The 26,133-nt window shown below is 39.2% G+C and overlaps 1 protein-coding gene across 2 annotated transcripts in view; it reads right to left on the reverse strand.

The window, feature by feature from the left end:
* Nucleotides 1-26,133, reverse strand: part of PIK3R1 (phosphoinositide-3-kinase regulatory subunit 1) — a 60,164-nt gene that overhangs the window by 16,253 nt on the left and 17,778 nt on the right. For both annotated transcript variants that reach the window (XM_049794976.1, XM_049794977.1), the window contains exons 3-7: nt 10,382-10,474; nt 8,537-8,611; nt 6,157-6,288; nt 5,071-5,272; nt 4,792-4,871 (exon numbers count right to left, since the gene is read on the reverse strand). In XM_049794976.1, coding sequence (XP_049650933.1) covers nt 4,792-4,871; nt 5,071-5,272; nt 6,157-6,288; nt 8,537-8,611; nt 10,382-10,474 — 582 coding nt within the window. The remainder of the gene's footprint in view (nt 1-4,791; nt 4,872-5,070; nt 5,273-6,156; nt 6,289-8,536; nt 8,612-10,381; nt 10,475-26,133) is intronic.

Raw genomic sequence — 26,133 nt, forward strand, 5'->3', positions numbered from 1 at the left:
GCCTCCTATATACTGTTAAAGTTACAGAAGGGGTTGATAACACTTCTTGGTTTATAGGGGCACAATAGAGAACCATATTCTCAAAGGTGAAAAGGCAACCCAAACCTTGTTCACTGAAGTGTTTATTATTTTAAAAAGCACAGATACCCACGGAGAGGTAAAAGATAAGGCTTTGTTCCTAAGTCCAATTTTTTTTTTTTGCATTCCAGTGCCTTGTGCAAAAATGAGTACCTAATCATCCTGCAGAAGGGAATCAAGTGTCTTGTCAAAAAAAGATACTGGCACACACCTGCATTTGCACACAATTGCCCTATCTTAACTTTTATTTAAATTTAAATTTCAAAACCTTGAGTGGTGCCCATTGAATCTATACATTTTTATCTGCAGAAAGTCAGCAGCCTACTATCTTTTGCAGTCATACTCAGTGTTCTTCTATCCATGAAGCACTTTTTTCTAAAAAACGACGTATGAAGCAGGAAGAGAACTGATCAGGTTTGACAGGCTTGCATGTGTGTGTTACACATACTTACATACAAATACACACACATATCAATCTGTAAAAAATTCTAATAATGTCGTACATGTCGTGTCAGTTTTACCACATACTTTCGATTAGGTACTGAGAAACATAAAGCGCAGACTACTGCCAAAACCAAAACCAAGAATACAGCGTTCCTAAGTATGGTGATTAACAAAGCATTTTTGCTCTCCGTTAAATCGGGTATAAAGCCTGAATTTTATTAGCTTAGAAGGGGAGCCCTCTGCCGGGCGATGCGCGGACGCGCAGGATCCTTCCCCTGCGGCATCAGCTCTCCCCGGGACAGACTGCCTTCTGCGTGCTCCAAACCACGCTCGGCGCTGCTGGCGGTCCAGCCGTGCCCGTGAGAGGATGTAGAAAAGTCCTGCCAAGGGACAGCATTCCTACATGTTTGTTTGTGTCCCCAAGGCGCTACCGACAGGACTGTGGGCTGAGCCTGACCGCTGCAGCAGTCCAGGGGAGCTTTGTGTCCGATGCCAAGAGGAACAGATCAGCCTTCACGCTCCCCTGCTCTGGCTGTTAACGCGACCACACTTGCTAATATTTTGTGCAGCTAAAAGTAAAGTGTCTGCATCTTGGCAATACTGCCAGGACTCTCACCCCATCCCTAGCAAGCGGGCGGTTACGTGTAAGGCAGTCTCACCACCTCACTCGTTCTTCGCTACGACCCTGCGAGTACCAAGACCTACCTCTTCATGCTCAAAACTGCACTGTTTCACAGCTTGAGCCATCATTTGCAATGTTATTTACAAGCCTGGGAAACAGGAATAAACTGGGATAGGCAGTGGAGACGAAGCAGCTCAGCTTGAGTTAGTACACAGGCCCGGGGCAGGCCTCCTTCAGACGGGAAAGCCAGGAGCCTTTACAATCCCTGAAGATTAACTGAAAAAAACCCATCTGGTCTTCTGTACCTAAAATACAGCCCATTTTTCAATATCTACCTCTAAAAGCACACATGCCTTCACACCTCTGTATGATGTATGAGATTCTGTGATACACAAGCAGCACAGTTAGCTATAAACTGTTGTAATTAAGATATTTTCTTCTAATACTACTGTTTTGAAGAGCATATTTAGAGACATGGGCTTTGTTTCCGATTGTAAAATCAGCATTACTCTTTACATTAAAGCCTGTGTGGCGGTTCATCAAGTTGGGATGTTAAAACAGGATGCTACATTGCCTAGCTTGCCCACTAACACCATCTTTTGGCTCTCCTACTGATAACCTCGAAGAATGAGGCAGGAATCAGAAAATGGGTCTGATTACCAGTTATTCAAAACACCAACCATTTCTCCAATTTTAATTCTCCTGCAATATTACTTTGTCTTCACCTACTACACACATAGGCACAACATGTATTTTAACTTTAGTACCTTAACTACTGTGGAGGGCTAAGCACTATTCTAATTCACAAACTAAAACGCATAGTTTGCTGTTGAACACTGTGACAGAGAAAAAAAAATTCAGTCCAGAGTTGTTCTGTGACAAAAAAAAATCAAGTAACAGCCTAGGAGTAACTCCTGTTTTTGAGTTACAGTGTGCAAAGCATCACGCTAGCTATAAAATGACCAATTAAAGATGCCCAATTTAAGATACCAATTTTAAGATATATTAAGATATGAGGTCCAACTGCATATTTTCTATTGCTTTGAGGCAAGGATAATTAGTGGGTGATGCAATAAAAAAAAAACAACCCCACAGCTGTGCAAAGATCTCCTCCCTATTCAGATCTGTTATCTCCAACACTACATTTAATGTAGCTAGGTACTGTGTAAGATACCACTAAAACTTCACGCACAGCTCGTTTTAGACAGAATGTTTTCATCCAGGCTTGAGAATAACAGAAAGAAAAAACAAAGAAGGAAGTTATCACTCCAGCCTGTGAAAAAGAGAAGAAACCTGGCAGCATTGGCTTCCCTGTTATCGCTTAGTTGTCGTTACATTATTTTCAACACTTAAGATTCTTTCTGCTTAAAACCTCTTGGCTTCTGCACTTTTAAAATTCTATTATAGACTGTAAGTCTCAGAACATTTATATGACAAGTAAGTTAACTTTTCTAGACATCTTCATTTTATTACAATGTGTCTAAACAATTTTTATGGAAACTCAAGCTACTACAAGCAATAATCTTAAAGATGATCATTCTGAAAAATACATCTTAGAGTCTTCCATGAGAACTATAAAACCATAGCACTTCAGATGATCAGGTCACTGAATGATTTTAGTGTGGAAAACAGACTTGTGTCCTAATTTGGCAAACTTACATGACATACTGTTAGGACTCAACTTTTGAAAATTATTCAAGCGCTTTAGAGGCCTAAGAGCAGAGGCTAGCTAACCATAGACTACAAAGCTTGAAAATTTGTATCTGAGTTTTTTTCAGAATATTAATAGATGTGCAAATGTTGTACTAAAAACATTCCACTGCCCAGGATGGCCTTTGAAATGCACAGGAAAGGAGTTCTATTTTTGTAACAGATCATATGAAAAATCCCAGGAGGACCCTCAAAATAAACTACTGCATTACAAAGTATTAATCAATGCAGAAGCAATATTAAAACCAAGCAGACGTTAGATTATGGTTATTAATGTAGTGTCAAAACCTATAAACGTGATGGATACAGCCACATTTCTTCAAGCACTCTAATTATACTCTCAAGATGACTAAACTCCTTGTCCTTATTAGTAGTTCTAACATCAACACCTTTCACTTTTATGTTTTCCTTACATGAAGCAACTCAGGACATTAGGCAACTAAGTGATCTCTCACTTTGAAACGTAAGAACCTCTCACTGGTGACCCTACCTTTGTAACCTCCTAGTCACTGCCTCTAGCCATATAAATTTACATATGCCAAAGCATTAGCAAATATATAATTTAAAAAAATGCTATTAGCAAACTTTTTAGAATACTAAAGGATTCAATAATATATTTTACTTTTTAAGGCTTATAACAGGTGGCAAAGGAAAGAATTCTTTAACAATTTAGCAGTTATTATTAGTAAAATAGGACAAATAGTCATAAAAGTTTGGACCCTCCTGGTTGTTACGAAGCATTAGGAAGAAAAATACACAGTGGTTCTGGAAATGCCTGCTTAACAATTTTGACAAAATGGAACAAAATCAAATAGGTATAAACTAGTTGAAAATAGATGTACATTAAATGTAAGGGAATGGTTCCTAACTAATAGAGCTGACAAGGTTGGGAAAGCCTTCCAATCAAAGCAGTAGGAACAAAAATCTTAGCCATTTTAAATTAATCATCAGTAGTTCATGAAGGGGATTATACAGTAAGCCTAACTGAAATATGAGAAATAACACATTTTTCTGCTGCTGTTTTTCCGCTGCTGTGTTCTAACTCTTCAAATCTTAACGAGCCCTACAGAACCTACTGCCATGAACTCCACCTTGTACTTTGAATAGAGAGGTGGGAAAGCTACAGCCTGCCCAGTGTTCTGTTCACCAATGCCCTATTCTTTGTTCGGATAGTCTCTGTTACTAAGCTGTAAAAGGAATTACTTTAAGCTAACAGCTAAAGTCTCCCTGCATTAATAGTTTCCTTTGCACATAGTTAGCCACTCTGCCTTGCTCCTACCAAATATTCGATTCAAAAATGGGGATTTTTACATAAATTGGAGGTGGCTTTTACTGTTTGTTGACTAAATTAGATGCTAACTCACAGAACCAATACAAGTGTAATCTAACTTTCCTGAATGGGGTTTTAATATTTTCCATGTTGTTTATTGATATCAATAAATAAATCTTTTGAGTCTCTGGATTAAAAAATACATCTATGTAAATAAAAGGGGAAATCCTACTTTCTTCCAATGATCTCTATGGGGTAATGTAGTTCTAAGAAAATTTGCCTGGAAGTAAAGTGAAAGTTAAATAAAATCTCCAGAATTTACACCATGCCACCACCGCCACTGTATGATATGCATTCTATTGGTTTACAGGTCTTAAAAATTCATGAATTCCTCTTTGCTGTTTACTGAAAAAGAAATGAAAGTCCTAAGGCTGTACAAACTATGAGTGCTAAAATTATCTTAATGAAAAAGACCATTTCTTATAAAACAAATGTTGCACAACACTACAGAACATACGAACAACTTCTACTTAATTCTGTAAATCTGCAATTTTGCATGAAGTTTGATTAAAAAAGAGAAACAACGAGCATTTACTGTCTGTAAGTTGAATTTTAGTATTTGAGAAAACAATGGTATATAACCTTTAAAATTAAAAATAGTTTTTACCTGGTACAGGCTGTCTCTCACTCAATTCACTTGTAATTAAAACCTCTAGGATTTTTATGTGGTGTTCGGTATTATCAGAGCTGCAAGAGATGGATTAGGCAGTAAGAACTAAGAAAAATGCAAACGTTTACATGAGATTTATTCAAAAAACATCGGAAAAATTTACAACAATGCCCTCCACATTAGAAGTAAGGTCAGAAAATTAATTCATTAAACTTACTTTTGTATATAACTAACCCATATTTAGAGTCCAAAATATAATAAAGATGACCCACATACCTTGCTGTCTGGAATTTGAAAAGCAGAGGGCTGAAAATTTCAGCCAGAGACCTTGCATTCAGGAGATTTTTGCTGGAGGCTTTACAAACTCTGAGGAAATGTTTGAGCAAATACTGGAGTGTGAGCCAATACTGGGGAGGTATATTTGGAGACCTGATGAGTTTCTTCAGCAACTGACCATATTCCTCTGAGCTCTGCACTTCTGCAAGCAAACACGTAAAAGGCTCTTGATATCAGCACAGGAACATTCAACAGGTAAAATGAAATTGTATATAACTCCTTTGGAAGCATCAATTTTACAGAAAAAAAATTTTCTGTCCTTCATTAGTGCTGTAAGACTTCTTTCTTCTTTTGACAAAAGTGAAATGCTCAGGGAAGAGTAAAAAACAAGTGTTTAAAAGTCAAATGGAAACAGATATGCATTTTGGTAAAAACCACAATGTGTTCAGAGTGTACTGGTAGAAGTCTGTCTCGTGTTTAGCGTCACACATGATTGGGTAATTCTGAGATGCACTAGATAAGTCTCACAGGTGCTGTTCTAACTTTGAAGGTTACCAGTAACAATATCCTGTCCTGAGATATACAACAGAATACTTGGCCCATGTGCTGAAAGCCTGTAAGCTGTACTTGTTTGAAATGACCACTGTAGATGATGAATCTTACATTCATGTATTTCTCACTTCATAATCTGCAACTCCCAATGTACTGCAGAACACCATGACCTCTAATACATTTACTTTGTCAGCACTGATAAAAAGTTAAAAATTAGCTTTCTGCATACAGATAAGACCTTGATCCCCCCCCCCCCCCCAGTTTTTCTATAGTCATTCTACTTACTAAAATGAAGAGAACTGTTATCCCTTATATTTTCCATTATGTTTACCTAAATAGGTAACTAAATAATGCATGTCTAGATCTGAGTTGAAACAGCTTTCATTAAAAGTGGTGAAGGTATTATGTTTTCTGAGATGCTGCCAGGTTGTGCAGCATCTTCCCTGTTCTGTGGGTGACAGCTGGACCACCGGATATTCAGAAACGTAGTAAAAGCTTTTTTGTCTGACATTTCAAATAATGTGATAATCATACCTTGAGGTACAGAAATGATGTCACTGTAAACAGTTGCTGGAATGATGGGATTTGGCAGGTCCAGGATATACCTCTTGAGAGCATCTGATAAGGTGGGCACATCATATGTCTCTAAATCCAATGAAGAGGCATCTAAAGGGAAAGAGCAACATACTTTTTAGACATTAGAAACAGGAAAAATATAGAGGCTCATGATATTAGGGCTTTACACCAAGACAGAACTGTCAACTTCTATCTGGTTTACGGGCAACAACTTGTAAGAAAGAATGTAAGACACCAAGAAACATCTTTGAGATGTAGAACATACGGTGCTCAGTGCTATGCCCAGGCCTCTGGCATCTGATGAACCAAATGGCTTCCACACCTGTGTGTGGCTTTCCGTCATATACAGTGCAGGGCTAAATTCAGAATAATGGTAGTGACTTACTGCATGTTGGCAATGTTATGGAACATCAGAATATTTTTAACAGGTCTCTGTTTTACCTGTAAATATTTTGTGTAAGAAGGAAGTATTAATCAAGGGTTTGTTTTCCCCAAAGGAGAGCTTGCAGTATGAGCTCAATTCTTATCAGACGCTAAAGGATTTGCACGAGAAAATTATGCATTATGAATGGCTCAGATGATAAAAAACTTGCAGTGTGGGTATGAATTCTACAAAAGCAGTTATGTGTCAGAGAATCCAACCACAAATTCATAAGAAATAGTTTTCATTAGTTTTGTTGCTCACAGGATGTTTTCTATTTCATAAGCCAAGTTAAATCCTGGTTCTTTCAGTGTTGACCCGTTCTCTGAAGTATATCCGAAATTATTATAATGAATACATGAGTAGGAATAAACTTGTGGTACTCTGCAACTCTTTGGGTGTAATGTCATAAATGGACCTGAACTCTTCCATCTGCAGAGCTGGTCAGATGCAAGTTAGCTTTGATTTTGGAGCTAGATAGCACCATGTTGAAGCTAACAGGCAGTTACCCAATTAATATGGAGAGCATTTTAACCATAAGCAGAACAGCACACTCATGCATTTTGCAACTTTGAGACCAAAGCCAACTTTGCTCTCTGAATTAGCACTCTGCTAATTCAAAGAGAGTAGGTGGAGGAGATGAGAGCTGTCTGCATCCATGCATCTGGACACCCACTGTACCAGCTCTGTCCTGGAGGATTCTGATCCTATCTTAAAGAGAACTCCGAAAGATACACTGTTACTAAAGGGTAAAGTCCTGTTTTCTTGAATTCTTTAATTACATTTTAAATAAGAATACAGATAAACTACAAGTTCTTGATCTCAGGAGATAGATGAACCTTTCATAAAAGTAAACCTCAGTTTAGAGGCTTAAAAAATCTAATTACAACACCAAAAATATGACTTAGGCTGCTAGCACCACATGCATATCTCCTTTCTCTGCTTGCACTCATACTTCTTCACTCCCACCACAATCAGCAGAGGACAGGCTGCTCTTTTGATTTGAAGGAACAGACAACTCATACTATCAGCTCTTATTCATTTTGTTAATATTTGCAATTACTAAAAATGAAGACAACAGCTTGAGTTTGCTTCCTTTGTCCTTTTGGCAACATAGCATGTACCCAGTTTCATTTTCTAGCCTTTGTATTTTCGTGCTGTTTTATGCAAGTGGAAGCTCACACCCCACATTGTACCCCAGCTTGCAGAAGCGTGGTCAAGCACTCCTCCTACAATAGCTCCTGATCTCTCAAACTGCACTTGAGTGCTGCCATGCCAGTATATTCTCGCCTGGAGCAGAAATGAAGAGTACCAAAAAGAGAAGGAAATATGTTTCAGGAAACGTGAACGGATATGTGGTGTTAGTGGTGTAGCTGCATTTTACTGTCCAAAACCTGAGAACCCAGTCTGCGGCAGCAACATTAATTCAATTCTCTCCTTCCCTTCCAGAATCATCTCTGTAGCAGGGAGGGAATGTGCAGCTATTGCCTTCCCACCTACTGGACCAAGAAAATGCACACACACACCGGTATGTAAATACATGGCCATTTGTTTACAAAATAACCTGCAGTCTTACAGGAATAGCATATCTTTATCTTGCATCTGAACATAACACCTTGTTTTTCTCTGTACAGCTAGACTGTCAGTCCCTGAACAAGCAAGTGACCAAGAAATGATTAAAATAATTATTCTTGGAAAAAACCATACAGTGAAGCCATGAAAAAAAGACAACCTGTAAAAGTGAAAAATACGTTTCATATTAAGTGTAAAAGTTAGAAACCTTTTTTACTTATATTTGTCTTTTAAATATTATTCAGAACCAGCTCATATATATAAAAGGAGTAAGGGAGCAAAGAAAGGAGGAACAGTCTGACCACAAAATCTGTCTAGTGCTTTAAGGAAGAGAACTGTACTTACCACATTCAAGAATTTGTCTTAATTCTGCTGAGCTGCTTGAGCCTTGTGTTCCATACAAAGTTGAGCACTCCAGACCTTCAAACCAAAATTGATGGGATACATTAATATTCCAGTGACGGCTGCCATGACACGACATACTTCTGTTTTCTTCAAGTAAGCACTTACAGTATAAATTAGCAACATTCTCCCACCACCACCCACCTACCAGACTACAGAGTGTGATTGCATTTTAAGGCTGTAAAACACCTCTTTGTACATGCAAACTGCTGTGTCTGCAGAAAGAGCTGGCCAAGGAAGATCAGACATGCCAGCAGTTCCACGTATTCTGGACAGCTCTCCATGGGCTGACTGTAGAAGGCCCAGGACTAAGAGACAGATTCACATACCCCAGGGAAAAAAACAGCTTGCAGGAGCAACATGGGAGCCAGATCTTCCTTTACACTCCACATGCCAGCTGGACACACCAGGTCTTTCAGGTGGATAAGAAGTCAGCAATCTGAGTCAGGCCACCCCACAGGAATGGGACAGGGACATGACAAAAGTTCTGACACATCCTAATTAGCTTTAAAGATTTAACTGAGCCTTCTAAGTTACAAGCGTGCCTAACCTTTGGCACCCTATGCAGTCAACAGAGACAGAGAGCCCCTTCTATGGGACAAGTAACCCTTAGGTGACCTTTGACTATCCATACAGCCCATAACATCAGAGTGTATGTAGGGTGAGTGTCACATCACTGGTGTGAGACAAAATGTCTGTATATGTCACATAACATGTCTGATAATCGACCTCAATAAAAGACACCAATACAGAGTTTTCATGTGAAAGATACTGTTTGCAGCTTCCCTACTTTAGTGCAAATAGAGAAGACACAAGGAAAGAGACCACACCCACGGATGCAGAGCACCAACGATTTAATAGTATCAGCAGTGTTTCCTGGAAGCAGCAGTTGCCTATGCAAACTGTTGCTAAATACTGGCCCTTCTCATCGATATTAGTAAGCTCCTACTCATTCAGGAAAGGGTTATGCTCTCTCAAAGTGTCAGAGGAGTATGTGAGAACCTATGTCCCCAAGAACAGCAGCCTGAGTCTGATCAGAATACCACTTTTCCTTTCACTCCCCAGCTGTAAGGCCAATGAATGAGCAGGACCCACTGAGCTGCTCCTTACCTCACCAGGACTATGAAGGTGACATCAGAGGAGGAGCCAGGAAGAGAGAAATAGGGCAAAAGAGGCCCTGGTAGAAGAAAGAGGCCCTAGTAGAAGAAAGGGGAAAGCCTCAGAAAGATGGAGAGACACCAGCACAGGAAAGCAGGAGAGCAAAAAACCATAAAAATAACACTGGCTGGCTCAGCCAGTGAACTTTTGTCATGTCCCTGTCCCATACAGCAGCAATAAAGAATTGGCTCCTGAAGCATAAAACCAGTTCTTTTACAACTTTTTCATATTTCCCCCCCCCCCCCCCCGGCTTTGAGGCAAAACATTACTTGTTTGGCTGTGTATCCAATTCAACGTTATGATGGTGCTTCCATAACCAATTTAAGGGGCTTATCAGTTAGAAAAAACAAAACAATACTAAATCTTTCTCCCTTACCTTTCAGTAATACTTGTATTAGTTGAGTTATTAAATGTCATTTGAAGTAAGTTTTGGTTTTGCTCCTACAGTCCAAATGGGCTCTACTGAGCACAAACAAATGCAACAAACCTTAAATGAGATTATTTCAAATCTGTTAAGTAATGTGATGCATTAGCAGCTCTAGAATGGGGAGATGCCAGCTCTGGATCTGATTCTGCAGTCTTGGCTCACGTAAGAAACAAAAAACCTTGGTAGATCATTCTTCAGCCTACCTTTCTTTTCAATTGTCTCCACTATCTTGATAAGAATTGGTGGAGCAACATCAGGAGGTGCAAACTGTTCTGTAAGATCTGGAAGTGAAAAAGCTGCAAAAGAAAAAGCAGAATAATAAGCCAAACTACAGGTGAATGTTTATGAAAGTCATGACACATAATGCAACCAATTAATTTTTAAGTATGGAACAAACATCCCACTTGTCAAGCCTAAACAAGAACACTCCACAAGTAATCAGAAAGCTGAATAAAAATTATGACAATTGCATTTTCTTTTAGGGACCTCAGTCAGCCCTAGAATCACTTGCCATATTGCCTAAGAAAAGAAAACACAATAAAAGGTTGCAGTCTGTGGATGGGCAGAAATACAATGCAAGGAAGAAAAGAAAAAAATCTTTTGGTCTGAAATATTTACATTCAGTGTGCACCAGATGAGGGAGCTAAACACATCACCATCTGGGAGTTGCTGATCCCCTGGGTAAAACAGACTTACAAAGGCCTGAAATAGCAGTAGAAACAAGTATTTCACACTCATACCAAAGTTCAAAAACTTCTGTTTGCTTTCAATTTTCAAGCATTATACTATTAACGTTACAGTTTTCTTGAAGCAAGACTTCTCTTTTCTACAATGACTGGTTAAGAAGAAACAGTAGTATACTCAGAAAGTGACAGTTTGCAGATTCAAACCAACCTGCATATAGATTTTACACAAAGCCAGTTTTCACTCAATCCAGTTTCTTCACAGGGAGAATATACAGTATAAAGGAATGTTCTGGCTCTGTGCTGTGAGGGATGATCTATCTCTAAAGGCACTATTTTTGCCAAAAGAGCAAATCAAAAGTTTTAGAGTGGTCCTGTTTAACTCCGGGAAAGCAAGAACATTTACATAAAGATATTATTAAACTACTGCTAGAAACATCTGGCACAGTTTGATGGATTATGATTGACAAACAAAGTTTAATCACTGAAGTAAAAGTTGCCAGTTGCCTAAGCAATGGTGATCTCTACCCAATTAAACTCACCACAGACAAAGAGAGAGCAATTCTTAAACACACATGCACATATGTGCCTGCATGTGTATGTATACATACAGGCATGCACATGCACACACTGTATTTCTAGAAGACTGAAAATGAACAAAATTATGAGGATAACTAAGTAGAAGAAGAGAAAGAAAAAAACCCACAACAGCAAAATATGAATAGAGAGTTTTTAATGAAAAACATTGAGGTAGCAAAAAAATTAAATATACCACAACTGCGAAAGAGAAAGCAGACAATTTTGGCTGAGAATTCACCCTATTTTGGAAGCAACAATAACGTAACTATCTAAAAATTCAAACAATTTAAAAGTGGTAAGACAGCCAGGAAGGTACAGAAAAAGTTTGGAAGTGCAAAAACTGAGGAGAGAAATGAAAGACAATAAATAATAATTATTTATGAACTAGTAATGGAAGCAGAGCATACTGGGATACTGAGACATGTCCTTTGCAAAAAGAAGCAAAGTGATGGTACCATAATGATGGAATACTTTCCAGTCCATTCATAACTGAGAAGGACATTAGAAAAACATCTGTTAGTCATAACAGTTTAACTTAGGAGGCCTAGAAAATGATAATTCAGCAGTCCCAAGAGTTGCCTAAGCAGATCTCTGACCTGCTGATGTTACTTTTTAATGACTTGTGGAAAATCAGAGCAATTCCTGGGGATTAAAAGAATTCTAATGCCCGATCTGCACTCTGAAAAGACAAGTAAGATGACTACATGCTAGTTACATTATCACTCCTGGGCAAATAAAGGAAAGCCTGATACTAGACTACTATGATAAAGCAATAAAAGACAGCACTGTAACTAAGGATTGTCTGCATAGCTTTTTAGAGGATAGGTTCTGTTAAAAAAACACACTACTTCCCTGGTGGCACCTTAGTTAGCTGAAAAATGCAAGTAAGTAGACGTAATAAACTCTAAAGTTTTGTCAAGTAGTTGACTTAGTGTAACACTGTGATTAAAAGCTAAACTCTAAGAAAGCATATGTTATATAGGTGTAGCTGACCAGCAGATCTCCAAGTAGCAGATGCACAACAAGCTGCTCAGGGAAGGAATGGACTTTTCATTGCTTTACATCTTCAAACCATTTTCAGGTTCCATCTGGAACACCTCTTTTAGGTTAACATTGTATCTGCTTTATCAAACACAATTTGGGCTCAAATGGAAGATGCTGCACTCCAAACAGCTTCTGCTGAGGCATGCTGAAATACAGACCATTTAATTTGTAATATGCAGATCAAATAGTTCCTCTTGACCCCAAACTGTGAATGTAACTTATGATGAGGGCAAATCTATTGAAAGAATAAATGAAAGATCAGATCAGTCTCATATCAAAGGGTATGCTATGAAAATACTCAAATTATGAGATACTCATAGACTCATGGAATGCTAAGGGTATAGAATGCATCCCTTACATGGCAGCAGAGGAAGAACAGGTTTTAAGAACAGCGTTTACATATTTTTACTTATGAAAGTAACTTTTTGCTCCCTTAGGTAGCTAGTTACATTAAGTACCTTTCTTCCTCTTGCATAACAGCAATGAAATTGCATCACCTCTGAACAAAGATGCTCATCTCATAATTCCAGCTGGAGGCAGCATGCAGCAACAGTCACCAGTCTAAATTGAAGCTGAGGAAAGAAAGGAGACGAAGAAGGAGAAATAGAGACAGAGGACGGAAGTCAAACCTGACAGACATTTGGAACATTTCAGGTGACAGTTTAGCAGTTCAGGGATGGTCCATCCAGGCTACTGAGCAGCAGAGAGAACTATGCTTCCTTGCATTAACTAAACTGTGTCTTGAAACGATGACAAGGGATACACTCCAAATATCTATAAACAAGATGTATTTAGAAAAATGATTCCACTTCCCACTAGATTTAGATTTTCTACATGATGGGTGGAGTTCAAGCAAAGCAAAAAGGAGAACTAAATGTCAGGGGAAGGCTTCAGTTCATAGAGAGAAGCGCTTGCAGGGTGAAGAAAGACACTACAGAAAATGGTTTGTCTCCACGGGACACAAGGAATGAGGTGGATGTAGACCTTACTCAGATTACCTAAACACAGATTGCATCTTCCTGCAACCTACCTGATGCTCCATGCTTTTCATCTACACTTTAAGCAGGATTAGCTTCTAAACTAGTATCATACTCTGTTACTGAATCACTCTGTTGTACAGTATTCCTTGATCAATAATATTCCTAGTGAAAGTGAAAGGCTTTTGGAAGCTATGCATTTACCTTTATATTTATGCAAAATCTATAATATGTCTACAGAACATATGTATGTAAAGCAAATGTCACATTGGTTAAAATGAAAGATTTCCAACAGTCCTCTGCTACCCTAAAATATGCAATTTGAAAAAATATTAAAATTTTAGGAGTTCAGAGGATTTCTGATGTCTCTTCCTTCTCATATCCCATTCCTTTCCTCCAAAACTGGAAATTTCTATCTACCAAAGACTTTGCTGAACTTTTAGATATGAAGAGAGCCTTCAAAATAATTACAATCTATTCCATAAATACATAAACTGTAAAATACTTGTGTATTTGACTGAAAACTCAGGATATTCACCTCTAATACTAGGCACACACTGGTGAGTAAAAGCTCTACAGCTAAAAGACAGAATGACACACATACACACACACACTGGCAGATACAAAACCTGCAGTCACCTTCAAGGCAGCAATGACAGAAGAACACATCTAAGTCACACAGTTATAGTGCTCAGCAACATTGAAAAAAACATTCACTTCATCAGCATGTAGGAGATGGTGTTAACAAATTAAAATCACTTAAACTCCCACCTGTTCTAGGATTTCCTTCTCATTCCACCATCTCCAATATAATAAATTCATAGCATCATACTGCGTTGTACTTTAAACTTCCCAACTTTTGCACAAAATAGAAAATTATGTTCATTTACAGGTGAAACGCCTCATGAAACACACATCTATCAGAAAAAAACCTTAACAGTACTTATAGAACCAAAGCCAGTTTTTAACATTTACACAGAAGACAGCCCAATTTAGGAACAGTGCTCTTCAATTTCAAATGCTGAGAGGAAATGGCAGAGGCAAAGCTGAAGAAAACTACACCTCATTTTGTAAAAAACCAATCTGACTCCCAGAGCTAGAATACAAGTTATCCTTAAAGAAGTCCTGATTCTAGATCAGGTGTTCCAGAAGAAAACTCAGCATGCATATTAAGATCTACAGAGGGAAAGGAAAACTTTTCAGATAGGTCAGTTTTAGTAAAAGAGAAGTGAACAAAAGCTCACATGTAACCTGCATTTAGTACCTGATTTCAAAAGTATCTTTTGCTTTGAAGCACGCTGTAGCACAGCACAGAGGTTTGGAGAACCAAATCCACTCTTAATAATTTGAGCAACTTTGTAGATCCCTTTGGTACAATCCAGTATCAGTCTTTCACTTAAAGCAATCATTTTCCCCCCAAATTCCTGTAATTTTTAAAAATTCTGCTGTCTCCAAAATACTAAGGTTCTGAAAAGCTGTCATACAGTTTTCATGTCTTCTTTCTAGTCACAAGTCTGGCAGTGTGTCTCCAGATACTAAGGAAGCTTCTGATGACACATGATAAAAGCTGGATTTTCCACTAGCTCTATTTTTACCTTGCACAGTGAGAACCAATGAGATGAACCACAAGCCAGGGTTTGTTCCAATCTGCAAACTCTTCCCTTTCCCTGATACAGACAGGCCTGAACAGCTCTAAGGCAATGGCAATGCGTGGGAGATGAGAGCATACCTTAGGTTCAAGGGTTGCCAACATAGCTACAAACTGCAAGATGAAACCAGCACACAGCTGCACCTTTTGGAAGGGTTCTCAGTAAAAAGAGATAGTTTAGAGTTAGTACCTGGCAACGACAAGTGGAAATTTAAAGCTGGAATTTGGCTTTAGAGGCTTCTGAGTCAAATCCTTCATTACTGCTACAAGAATGGAAATGAATATAAAAAAAAAAAGAACATAACTTAAAATGTAACAATACACACTATGGAAAGGAGTTTAACTTCTAAATATTTTACAGGAACCAACATTACTTCATTTAACTCTCAGTCAAGATTACTCCATGCATGTTCTTCTTTTTTCAGAAATGGCATTTACGTTTGTGCATACAAACTGCATTTGATGACAACACAGCTCTATATAAAAGTCTAATATTTGAGAACTCGGGTCTTATGATCATAACTGGCTTATGTGCATGCAGATACACACTTTATGAATCCAACAGTATCTACTAACGTAGTGAATTATACAGATTTACCCGTATCCTTGTCTGAAAATCATACAAGATGTCCAAACGTGAATGGTGTGACCAGGACTGAAATTAACTATAATAAACATAAGCATATTAATTAATGCCGAAGAAGAAGAAATGCAAAGGCAAGGGTCATTGTCAAGCAAATTGCAATAATGCCTCCAACAAGACCAGCCAGCAAACTACAAAGAAACAATGGCTGATTGAGCACCTAAAATACTTTTGCCAGTGGTACCATCAGTGGCATAATGCATGACAAGTTGTGGATAATGGAGGGTTTTCCACAAAGTTCAACACCCATGCTTGCTGTTGAAAATTCTGGGAAACGTGGGAGCTTGCTTTCTTTATTGAAATGCTGTTATTTCAGAAGTTAGGTACTCTACTAGGTATGGGAAGTGGAATTAAAAAATGTTCCCCTATTACAACCCATCTTGCTTGAAATAGAATCTGAATTTCAATAAGGATCTGTAATGGCTGAATTTAATCACTTGTCAGTATACAATGTCAAATTCAAGACGCATTGGAAATGAGAGCAGTTTGGCATTCCTGCACAGCCTTTAAGGCAGTGGTATGAACTGAGGCAGTCCTCTGTACCCCTGTGTGCTGACTGCTAGGGATGCCCAGACCAGAGACAGCAGTGCTTCAGGAGACTGTGCTGAGAACACAGCAAAAGCCATGCCTGTGGAAACATGAGTTCAGATCCCGTTAGCACTGGAAAGCACCAGAAGTGCCTCCGCATGGGTGATGGCCTGGCCTGATGCTTCTCACTCACGGCCCTGTGGTGGCAGCCGGTCCAGATGCAGAGCCTCAGCTGTCGTGGCCCCTCAGTACCTGCTTTCATCAGCTGGGGAAGAAAAGCCATACAAGCCTCACAACCCATAAGAGAGTGAAACGACTCTTACTGACACAAAACTCTAACTTTTAGTGAGAGGGCATTTCGTGGTCCTTTAAATGTTTCTTTATAGTCTTAAGAAGCAGCAAATTCCTGCAGAAACTTTCAGTACAACAGTATGAAAGATAAAGAAAACCCCAAATCCTAAACCCTATCAAGAGCTTGCATTGAGATTTGTGCTTTGGGTTCAATGCCAGACCAAGACAGAAAAAGATGAGTCTGGTATTACAAATAAATACCAGACAGAAATTCACTCTGGGATTTGAGGACCACAACCTTGCCTTGGCATTTGTAATTTCAGAGAGCCTAATGGCATTTACCAAAAGAACAGACAAATAGAGTGTTCAGAAATGCCCAACTGCTATTAGCAAATTGTTTTCACTGGGCAAGAATGAAAGGCAAGAAGGTGAGAGCGACGACAAAGAAGGTGATGTCGCTGTGGGTGTCTCAGATAAATCAAGGACTGCAATAGATAGTAAATTCACCTGCAACTGTTCAAAGAGAAGAATACCTCTTCCTAGGTCCTACTGACCTGAGATGATTTAGTTTGGCTATAGTTAAATTCTCCTAGATGCTGAAAGCATCACTGAAAATGGCAGGAGGAAGAGCTGTTCAGGGCTCAATCACCTTCTCCAGTACTGGTTTCATTAGAAAGATTTTAAAAGACAACACTATTCATGGAAAAATATGAAAGAGATTTAAGCTTCAGTGAATTTGACACAGCATTACAAGTGGCTTAATAAGTCTGTCTACTATTACTTGTCTTTTATTTTTATCAGATGTCATCAGTCAGGGAGACTGAGGACTCAGAATACCACAGAAGCCTTGGCAGCCAGAGGAGACTAGATCCGGGAGAAATGAAGAGAGGTAAAGACGATCCCGGCACTAGAAAAAGGAACGGTCTGGCCCACCAGCACTATCAGCCTTCAGGTTCACAAGAAGCCCATTTTTACGGAGGCAGAAAAATGTCTGCGAGTCAAGATTTACTGAGATATGAATAATCCCAGTGCTATGAAAAGGCATAGGGAAATGATGCCTCCTGATGACATTACGTGACTGGAGTACAAGCAGGAAGCCGGATGGAAACACTGCCAATTCCAAAATCCTTCAATACTATGTGGCCAGCACAGCCTACTTCTTCCATCAGTCAGTAGGTGTTGGGTATGAACTAGCAGACAAAGTGACAACTTCATTCAGATGCTCTCTGTTAATGGTACGCTGAAGATTTTAGCCACAGAAGGAAATACAGATCTGTACTGAAAAAATGGTTTATCACATCAGCTGTCACTCCTCTTTTTCCTTCGTCTTCAATGGAGAAACACCTGAATAAAGCAGAACACCCTTCTAGGGCATCTCAGTGACAACATTTAACCCTCATGGATAAACAGTACTCTGTTAACATGCTTCTGGACTTCAAATAGCTTTTTAAAGCATCCATACCTCCGCTGTGATCCTACATCAGTAATACAGAGTGACAAGAACTTTTCTAGGGGGCTTATTCCAAAGGATGATGGCTGCAGGAGTTATCACCAGCATGACCTTCTGAACTCTAGTCAGTCCCAGTGTACTGCCCAAACCACAAAGCCAGCATCTCCAGAACTCTCCGTGTGAGGTAGGTACTGACAACATCACTTGTAAGCTTGAAAAAGGGCATTTCAAACTGACTTTTGTAGAAAAATATATACAACTTGTTATAATATATGTGGCACTTAACAGAGTAAGACCAGGCAGTCATTTTTTCCAGGATGAATAGATGTATATTATGATTGGGCCACTTATAGTCCAACACACTGAACCTAGGAGGGTCGGAATAAAAACTGAATGTTACTTCATTTTATGCGGGCTACACGCAATATGTCAAAAAAGACATAGTTACCTCTATTAACCAATGCTGTAACTGAGACAAGTCAAATACTTTGCCAAGACCCTTTCCAGGATTATCAGCACACATACGCAAGCAATGTCTGATTGATAAAATATCATGTGCATGGTGATTATGCAGGAAGTTTGGGGGGCCAGGAGAACTAATTCCCCTCTTCATCCCCATTTATACAGTTGCACCAGCTGCACTCTCAGGGCTAAGGAGAATAAGAGGCAACTATAGGAACAGAGGGAAAACAAGCCCAGGTGAATACAGATTAGCACAACAAAATAATCTATAAACCATAGATGGCAGAACTAGACAGAACAAAGCTTTGATTCGATATAGAAAGTCATACTTTATAATGTACCAATTCTCTCAAAAGAAAGCTGGAGTCTCTTTACCCTTCTCTGACCCAAAAATGAATGCCTGTCACAGAGCTGCTGCCTTAATTTACAAAGAATTCCTCTAAGACAAAACAAAATGAAAGTGTGGAGAGAAAGAAAGAAAAGACGACAGTGTCTGGCTTGAGGAAAGTTTAGCTACACAAATAAGCAGAAAAATAAAACCACCCAGCAACATAGTGTAGGGTTCTATATTCCTTTATATATAGTTTAATACTTTTAACAGTGGCTGCTAATCATCTTTCACATGCATTAATTTAATGTTTCATAAAGCCCTATTTCTATCATCCGTTGAAAGGGAAGTGATACTGTCTGTACCAGGAAGGAATTCTGTACATAATACTCTATCAGATTAAACCTCAGTAACTTTATGAATTATGAGCTGTCGGGCACTTTTCTGATCTGCTACAGAATATACTTCTTAGAAATAGGAGCTATAAATAAGATAACAGATGTTCTTTGTTGGCTTCAACTGAAGCACAGATAATTTTTTAAAAGTAGCATGTAGTTCAGACTGTTGTAAAGACAGAATTCTGCTTCCCTCTGTGGGTGAGCTTTTGCAATACTCCTTTTCAAACTAGAACTGATTTTAGGATTTGAAATGGCTGCAATTATTTACAATTAGTATTAACATAATTAGAGAAATGAGCAGCCCCGTTCTGAAGAAAAACTGCAAGACTTATAAAAAAAAAATATTGACTAAGTGCAACATTCTGGCACACAGTAAGCTGCGTTATAATCCCATAGATAACACATAAACTGTTTTGCAAAAGAACCACTCCCCCAAAACCCAAGGAAGAGATGGGAAAACCACCTGCTTATTCTTTCAAAGAGCTATGACATAAGCAGAAACAATAAAATAAGAAATAAGCAAGGATGTAGTAAAAGATGCCTTTTTGCTTCCAAGTAGAGGAGGGCACTCAATAAGCTGAGGAGCACCAAAGGGGACCCAGGACAGACACTGCTGAAGCTGAACCCCAAGTAGGCTGGCCCTGGGGCTTCAATACTGCCAGTCTCCAGGAGAGGTGCATCTCACCTCATTCCCACAGTCTGGAGCACGGGGCATAACTAGAGGCTTCCCACACTTTTCTTAGGGGTGGCAGACTGATGTGTATTTCCCTCTTACCCCTCACTCTCAGGGATCACCCCAAGCCCTGTGTGACATGCAGGAGCACAGCGGGTAGCAGTGTTCTCACAGTCCCTAAGAGCATCACTTTAAATGGAAGAGCAGGTTAATGTCTCTAAATAGAACCAGTCAGGATGGCCCTCAGAGCATGATTCTGAGGTCAGAGAAAGAGAGTATTTTAATAAGCCAACACCTATTTTCCATGTCTTGATGATGTCTGCAGGTTCCCTGCCAAAAGTTTGTAGTCAGAGAGATATCAGCAGTTGAGAGGTAAAATATAGTGTGGTTACCAAGTTACTGCATCGCCAAAGCAAGGAGATGATGACAGAGTGGACAGTAAGGGAGGGACAGGACAAGGTCAACCAAGAAGCTGGACCAGGTGAAGTGCAACACATTGCCTTTTTCATCAAGTAAGGGTTGTTGTATTTCCTCCTCCTCCTTTAGGATTGCTGCTCCAGGGCTCTGCAAGAATTTAAGTAATTCTACCCAATTCTCCTCAGAGATACTAACTGGCAATGAAGAGCTTACTATTCCAGCTTCTGGCAGTGGTTTGACATGAAACCATACATGATATCAAAAAGGAAAATACATGACACTGAATATTCAAGCACAGTGTGGATAGCACAGGTGGAGGACAAGCAGCACATTGCACTGGCAGCTGTGCCTTGTGATCTACTTATCGGGTTCCCAGTGTAACCCAGTGCAACCCCTGCAGGGTTATTGTTGTCATTAAACATCCAGACAGTAGCACCTAGAAGGCCTTATTAGAATCAGAACAACCTTGTGATAGTTCTCTACATACAAAATCTCACTTACTGGTCTTAGGATTAACTAAGCCATCTCTTAGAATTGATGCCAGCTGTCTTCCCACAAACTCTACCTCATCTTTCCCAAGGGTATTAAAGCTATGATATTCTATTAACTTCTGCATTCTAGACTTCTTTTTAAAAAAAAGCAACAGTGAAACTCTAGTAAAAGCATTATTTATTTTAAAGAGACAGTATGTAAGTTAATACATTTACATGGTGTTTTACTGCAGTCACTCTACAAGGAATGAGCAGCAAAGCTCCCTCTGTCTCATGCCTGCTATACTACACAGACACATAAAACTACATTGAAAGGGCATCAAGACCACAAGGTCAAGCACCCAAAACTTAAGACAAAGAACTAAGGCTGCATGTGCAATTTCAGTTCTTGCTTTCATCTTTTTCAACATAATGACATAGCATTTTTCCCATAAAATTACCCTGCCCTTTTCAGCACATGGAGCATAGTGCTCTCAAGGGACAGAACCCAGCTGAAGAGCTGATGTATTTATTACCTGGAGCATTATCCAGATTGTACAAGGACACATGGTCATCCAGTAGACTCATGTTCTCCTGTTCACTTTCCTCTTCAAACCCGAATTTTCTATCATCTCATCTCAACTTGGCTTCCCATGCAAGAGTACTTTGCTCCACAAATTGTTCTCGAGTTCTTCCTAGCAAGTGGGGAAGGAAATACATACTTGGTTGTTCCTAGAAACCTTTGTCACATAAGAGAGAGACAGCTGTCTATCTTTTAAGGCAAGGAATACTGAGGTCCATCTCAAGAGGCACTTGAAAATTTTGGTTCTGGTAAGTCAATGGTGAGATGATTTCAATGACCTCCAGGTAAAACTTCACAGATAGAGTGAGTTCCCGTGCTGGAACTGTTTTTACCTAGAAAGCAGTGACATGTATTTTCTTCTGAATGTATTGTTTGGCACTAACCTACCAAGATTACTAACCTCAATTCCCTTTCTACATAATCATGGTGATGGTTAGTAATGGTGCTTCAGTAGTGTCTGCTCTTTGTAACCGAGATAGGACTGCTCGATGGATGGTCACTGTGAGATAACTGGGGATGCTGCAACTCTCTCCAGAATGACTTGACCCAACTGTAAAATATCCCTGTTCCTTACTGCTGTTTCCTTTTTTTGATACCATGAAGTTGTTTCTTATGCAAGGCCATTCCTGGTTTGTGATAATAACTCTGAGAAGCATATTTTAAAACATTCTCTTTTTATTCAATAACCATAATACACAGTATGAGTATGTCGTTTTGCTCTGAAAGAATACTTTGTTTTGCTGCCTTTTTGCTGTGGAGAAACTAATGGGGGAAAAATGCCAACAAATCCCCCTCAAACTATCCGCAGGCAAGCAGTCTAGAGGAAAAGAATAAGCTCTTCACTACTGCAAGAAAAAGATAATGTGTCTTACGGTGCTTGAGAAGTCAAGTTGTTTAGATCTGGAAGATTTACATAAAAGCACTGACAGAACCTGCTGACAGATAAAAGCCAAAACAGCTCCTTCATCTTTTGGGAATTATGGGAAACATTTGTACACACACAGAAAGTTAAAAATAATGAGTGTATAGCAGTCACCCAGGAAAAAAAAAAGTAAACAATGGTAGCAGCAATGCAGCATCAGAAGGACTTTTTTATTCTGGAACTTAATGTATTTCAAATCAAGCCTTTTTCCTCCTCTTAAAAATAAAAAAAAAAAAAAAAAGAGGAAAGAGCTTAGGGCTCTAGCTGTAGCAACAGAAATATAGCAATGCTGAAAGGCAATCTGATAAGAAAGTAAAACTGGGTTAATCCTTACAGACATTAAACCATGGGCTGATCTGACATAGATACAGAAACAACAACATTATTAGGAAATTCCTGAACTGGATCTACAGAGAGTTTAATCCCACCATCGTCTTTAATTTCAAATGAAGAAGAAAACTCTAAGTTTGTATGTAATAAGATTTTTTTGACCCATACCATACACCTGTCAAGAATCCTCTGAATAGCAATGTCAGCGCTGATTTCTCATTCCAATATATTTCACACTATCAAGAAGCTACACAAAAAGGACATCATGGAATATGAATTACAGGTACTTAATGCATGAACTTAAAGACCTCTCTTCCATAAAGCACTGTTTGTTCACACTCCACTGCTGAAGTAACTTTAATTTAGATCTTAGCAGTTAAAGTGGTGAATGAATTTCACGGACTTTTACAAAGCAGTCAGGGTCTCAACTGGCTGGCTAACTGCAACCGGACAAAGACCTTCATTTGTGTACTGTCTAGCACACTGTGTTGCAGAAATTCATATAGTGCAAAATCTGTTTATAGGAAGTATAAAAAAAGAATTGAAAATAACAACAAATGTGGCGCTAATGAAAAGCTAGCATGAAAAACTGGCTATGTTTTTACATCACTGCCTGCAAGCCAAAGATTAACTGAAGTCAGGGCAAGGAGGTATGGAACAGGATTTCAGTCTGCAGTGGGAGTATTCATTTACAGAGACTAAAAGCAAGAGGCAAAGCCTCTCTTTAAGAAAACTCAACCATAATTCTAAGTACTTGAACTCGCAGAAATCCTTTTGCAACCTTCATGCAACCCTACAGTGTTAATGAGCTTCTTGGGGTCTAAAACAAAGAAAAACGTGTCCCTCTTGAAAACAAGCAGTGTGTTGTGAAGGAATGAGACTGAGCAGAAGAGGTTTAAATAACTGCAAAAAATATTTTGTAAGTGGTCTTGGAAAGCCTGAACTGCAGAGGAACTGTGCAAACTAAAAAACCATACACGTCTGGTTAAGAACTGACAACATGTTCCCTGTGATTTTTCACTCAGGTGGATCAAATGAAAGCTGCTCTTCCAGGGAAGAAGCCAGGGAGGCAGAAGCTCTTTTAATGTCCTCTACAAAGACTCAAGAGGTGAGCAAGAAGCACTCTGACCTGCTGCTTCACCTCCTTGCCTCTGCCACCAGGCAGCTACCCTACACTGGCCTATTCCAGCACAGGGGAACATGCTGTGGACATTCTCCAACTTCCCTGTAGAAAATTCATGGGGAGCAGGATCAATGCACAAGTTGACTGCCTCTGAACTTAGGGGAGTAGAGTGTATAAGTGAGCATGCCAAGAAATACTAATCTGTTGAATATTTAAGTGCTGCAAGTGTACAGAGCTTCCACAGGTCACATACACAAAACACCCCAAACAGTTTTTCCACCATCCTGCTCCTGCCAAGAAAGTTAGCTAGTGTTCTAACCCATCCATATCTGAGAATATAATAGCACTATCTATCTATACATCTATCTCTATTTGCACATACGTACAAACAAAGCTTAAAGCTACAATCAGTCAGCTGTTTCAGAATGTTGATTATAGGATGCAATAAAGGAGTAAAAATACAACCCTGACTTGCATAAGATGTGATCAAACATGTGAAAATGTCTTCCAGCTATGACTCACTAAGAAATGGGTGGACATTCGTGAGGCTGAAAGGCTGCTGGCTGGAAGGAGTAAGCCTTCTTCCACACTCGCCAGCAAGGACTGGGAATTGGCTGCTATTCTGTCAAAAGGCCAGGTATATCCTGGTTGTTTTCCTGCTATCCTACTGGGAAAACAGAAAAAAAAAAAGGAAGTCTTACATGTCTGTTTTTGTTATTGTGCTCCAGAGGAATCCCTTGGTCAACCTGCCAAAAGAATCAACCATAATTACCTTTATTTGACCCTACCGGAAGGGAGCACCTCTTTCTCGTTTCATTTTACCTTTTTTAAAGGAATTTATTTATTTATTTAAATGTGGGCCATGCCAAGAAGGGAAAGGATGTCTCACTTGACTCTCAGATGGAGAACCCTTCCAAAAAAACAGTTCCCTATTGAGAACAGAAGGAAAAGGAATGCATTAATTTTAAACTGACCTGATTTTTCTAACAGGCTTATGACTCCCTGTTTTTAAGCATAGTTCACATGAACGGCCTGCTACAGCAGAGCAAGCATCTTTCTACCTCGCTCTCCTTCTAATTTCACCCTTCCAAACTTGTGCATGAAGCTGGAAAAACTTGTATCTTAATTAGCTCAGCCATGGCATCTTCAAAGAACTTTACTGAGGCTTTTACAAGATAAAGCTCCTCAAAAATGGTAGATGCAGCAAACAGCTGGTATAACTCACCTAAGCTCTGCTATGCTACCACCAGGTACTTAATTCTTGCAGGACTCAGAATTGCTAAACAGGAGCCTGCTGCCTCCCAAAGGTTTCTAATATTTCATGGTAAATGTGCCACTAATAGCCTCTTTTAGAGAGATCAGTATGAGCAATCATCTAAATCTAGGTCTTGTTTTAAGGGAAATGCTTTTTGTTTGGTTGTGGTTTTTTTTTTAAATAGCGTATTTATTGGTCTCTCAGGGGAGCAAGCCCTTCTGCTTCTCTTTTTCTTGTGTTTCACTGCCTCAGTCAGCTTTCCACTTTTCAAATCTTGCTCTCAAACTGAGAAGTCTTAGGAGACAAAGCAAGTCAAGGTTATTCTAATGGCATTCAGCTAGGCATAAATAATGCAAAGGACCAACTGAATTTTCTAATCTGTGCTGCCTGAGGTGCGAAGGGACCCAACTCAAGCAAGCAAGCAAGTGCGAGGCCACAGATGTAGACTTCTCTTGACTTCTCAAGACTCAACTTGTTTGTCTGCTGCTTCCAAAACCTTACAGGATAGTTTAGTTCTAAAGTACTATGTATAAAGACTGGGTTGGTTTTTGTTTTGGTTTCTCCTCCCCTCTCCCCCCAGATAGCCACAAATTACATATCACCAAATTACATCCAGAAATTTAACATATACTGGGAGTCAATACTGTAGTCTTGCATCAAGGTAATCAAGACTAAGAAAGTTTCAGAGCCTACTTTTCAGAGCCTATCAGCGAGTCCACTTATGCCATTGTCTGACAGTGCTTTGTAAAGCTTCAAAGCAAGCTGCTGCTTTTGTGTTTTTTTTTTTAATCCGAGTCAGAAAAATAAGCATGGATTAAAGATTTCTAACAGGCTGCAAACGGGTGACCAAAACTTGCTTAACATGACAGAAAAGTCTGTATTTTCCACAACATTAAATTCATATTGAAATGAGAGAACTTCATGCTTTTACTTCTGCATGGCTATCAACTTAAGACCAACAGAACAAATTGGAACCACATTTAAGTCTACTCTTTCCTGCTGGCTTTATAGCTTCCCCTTGCTTTCTGCACATTACACATTCTCTCTCTTTCTCTCTCAGCATTTGGTCTCTATCTCCTTCAGGCATTCTGTAATCCTGCCAGCCAAAGAGCTTTGCTTTTAATAAGTAGATCTGCCACCTTAAACACCAC

Source organism: Accipiter gentilis, chromosome Z (assembly GCF_929443795.1).
Source record: "Accipiter gentilis chromosome Z, bAccGen1.1, whole genome shotgun sequence".
Classification (NCBI taxonomy): Eukaryota; Metazoa; Chordata; class Aves; order Accipitriformes; family Accipitridae; genus Astur; species Astur gentilis.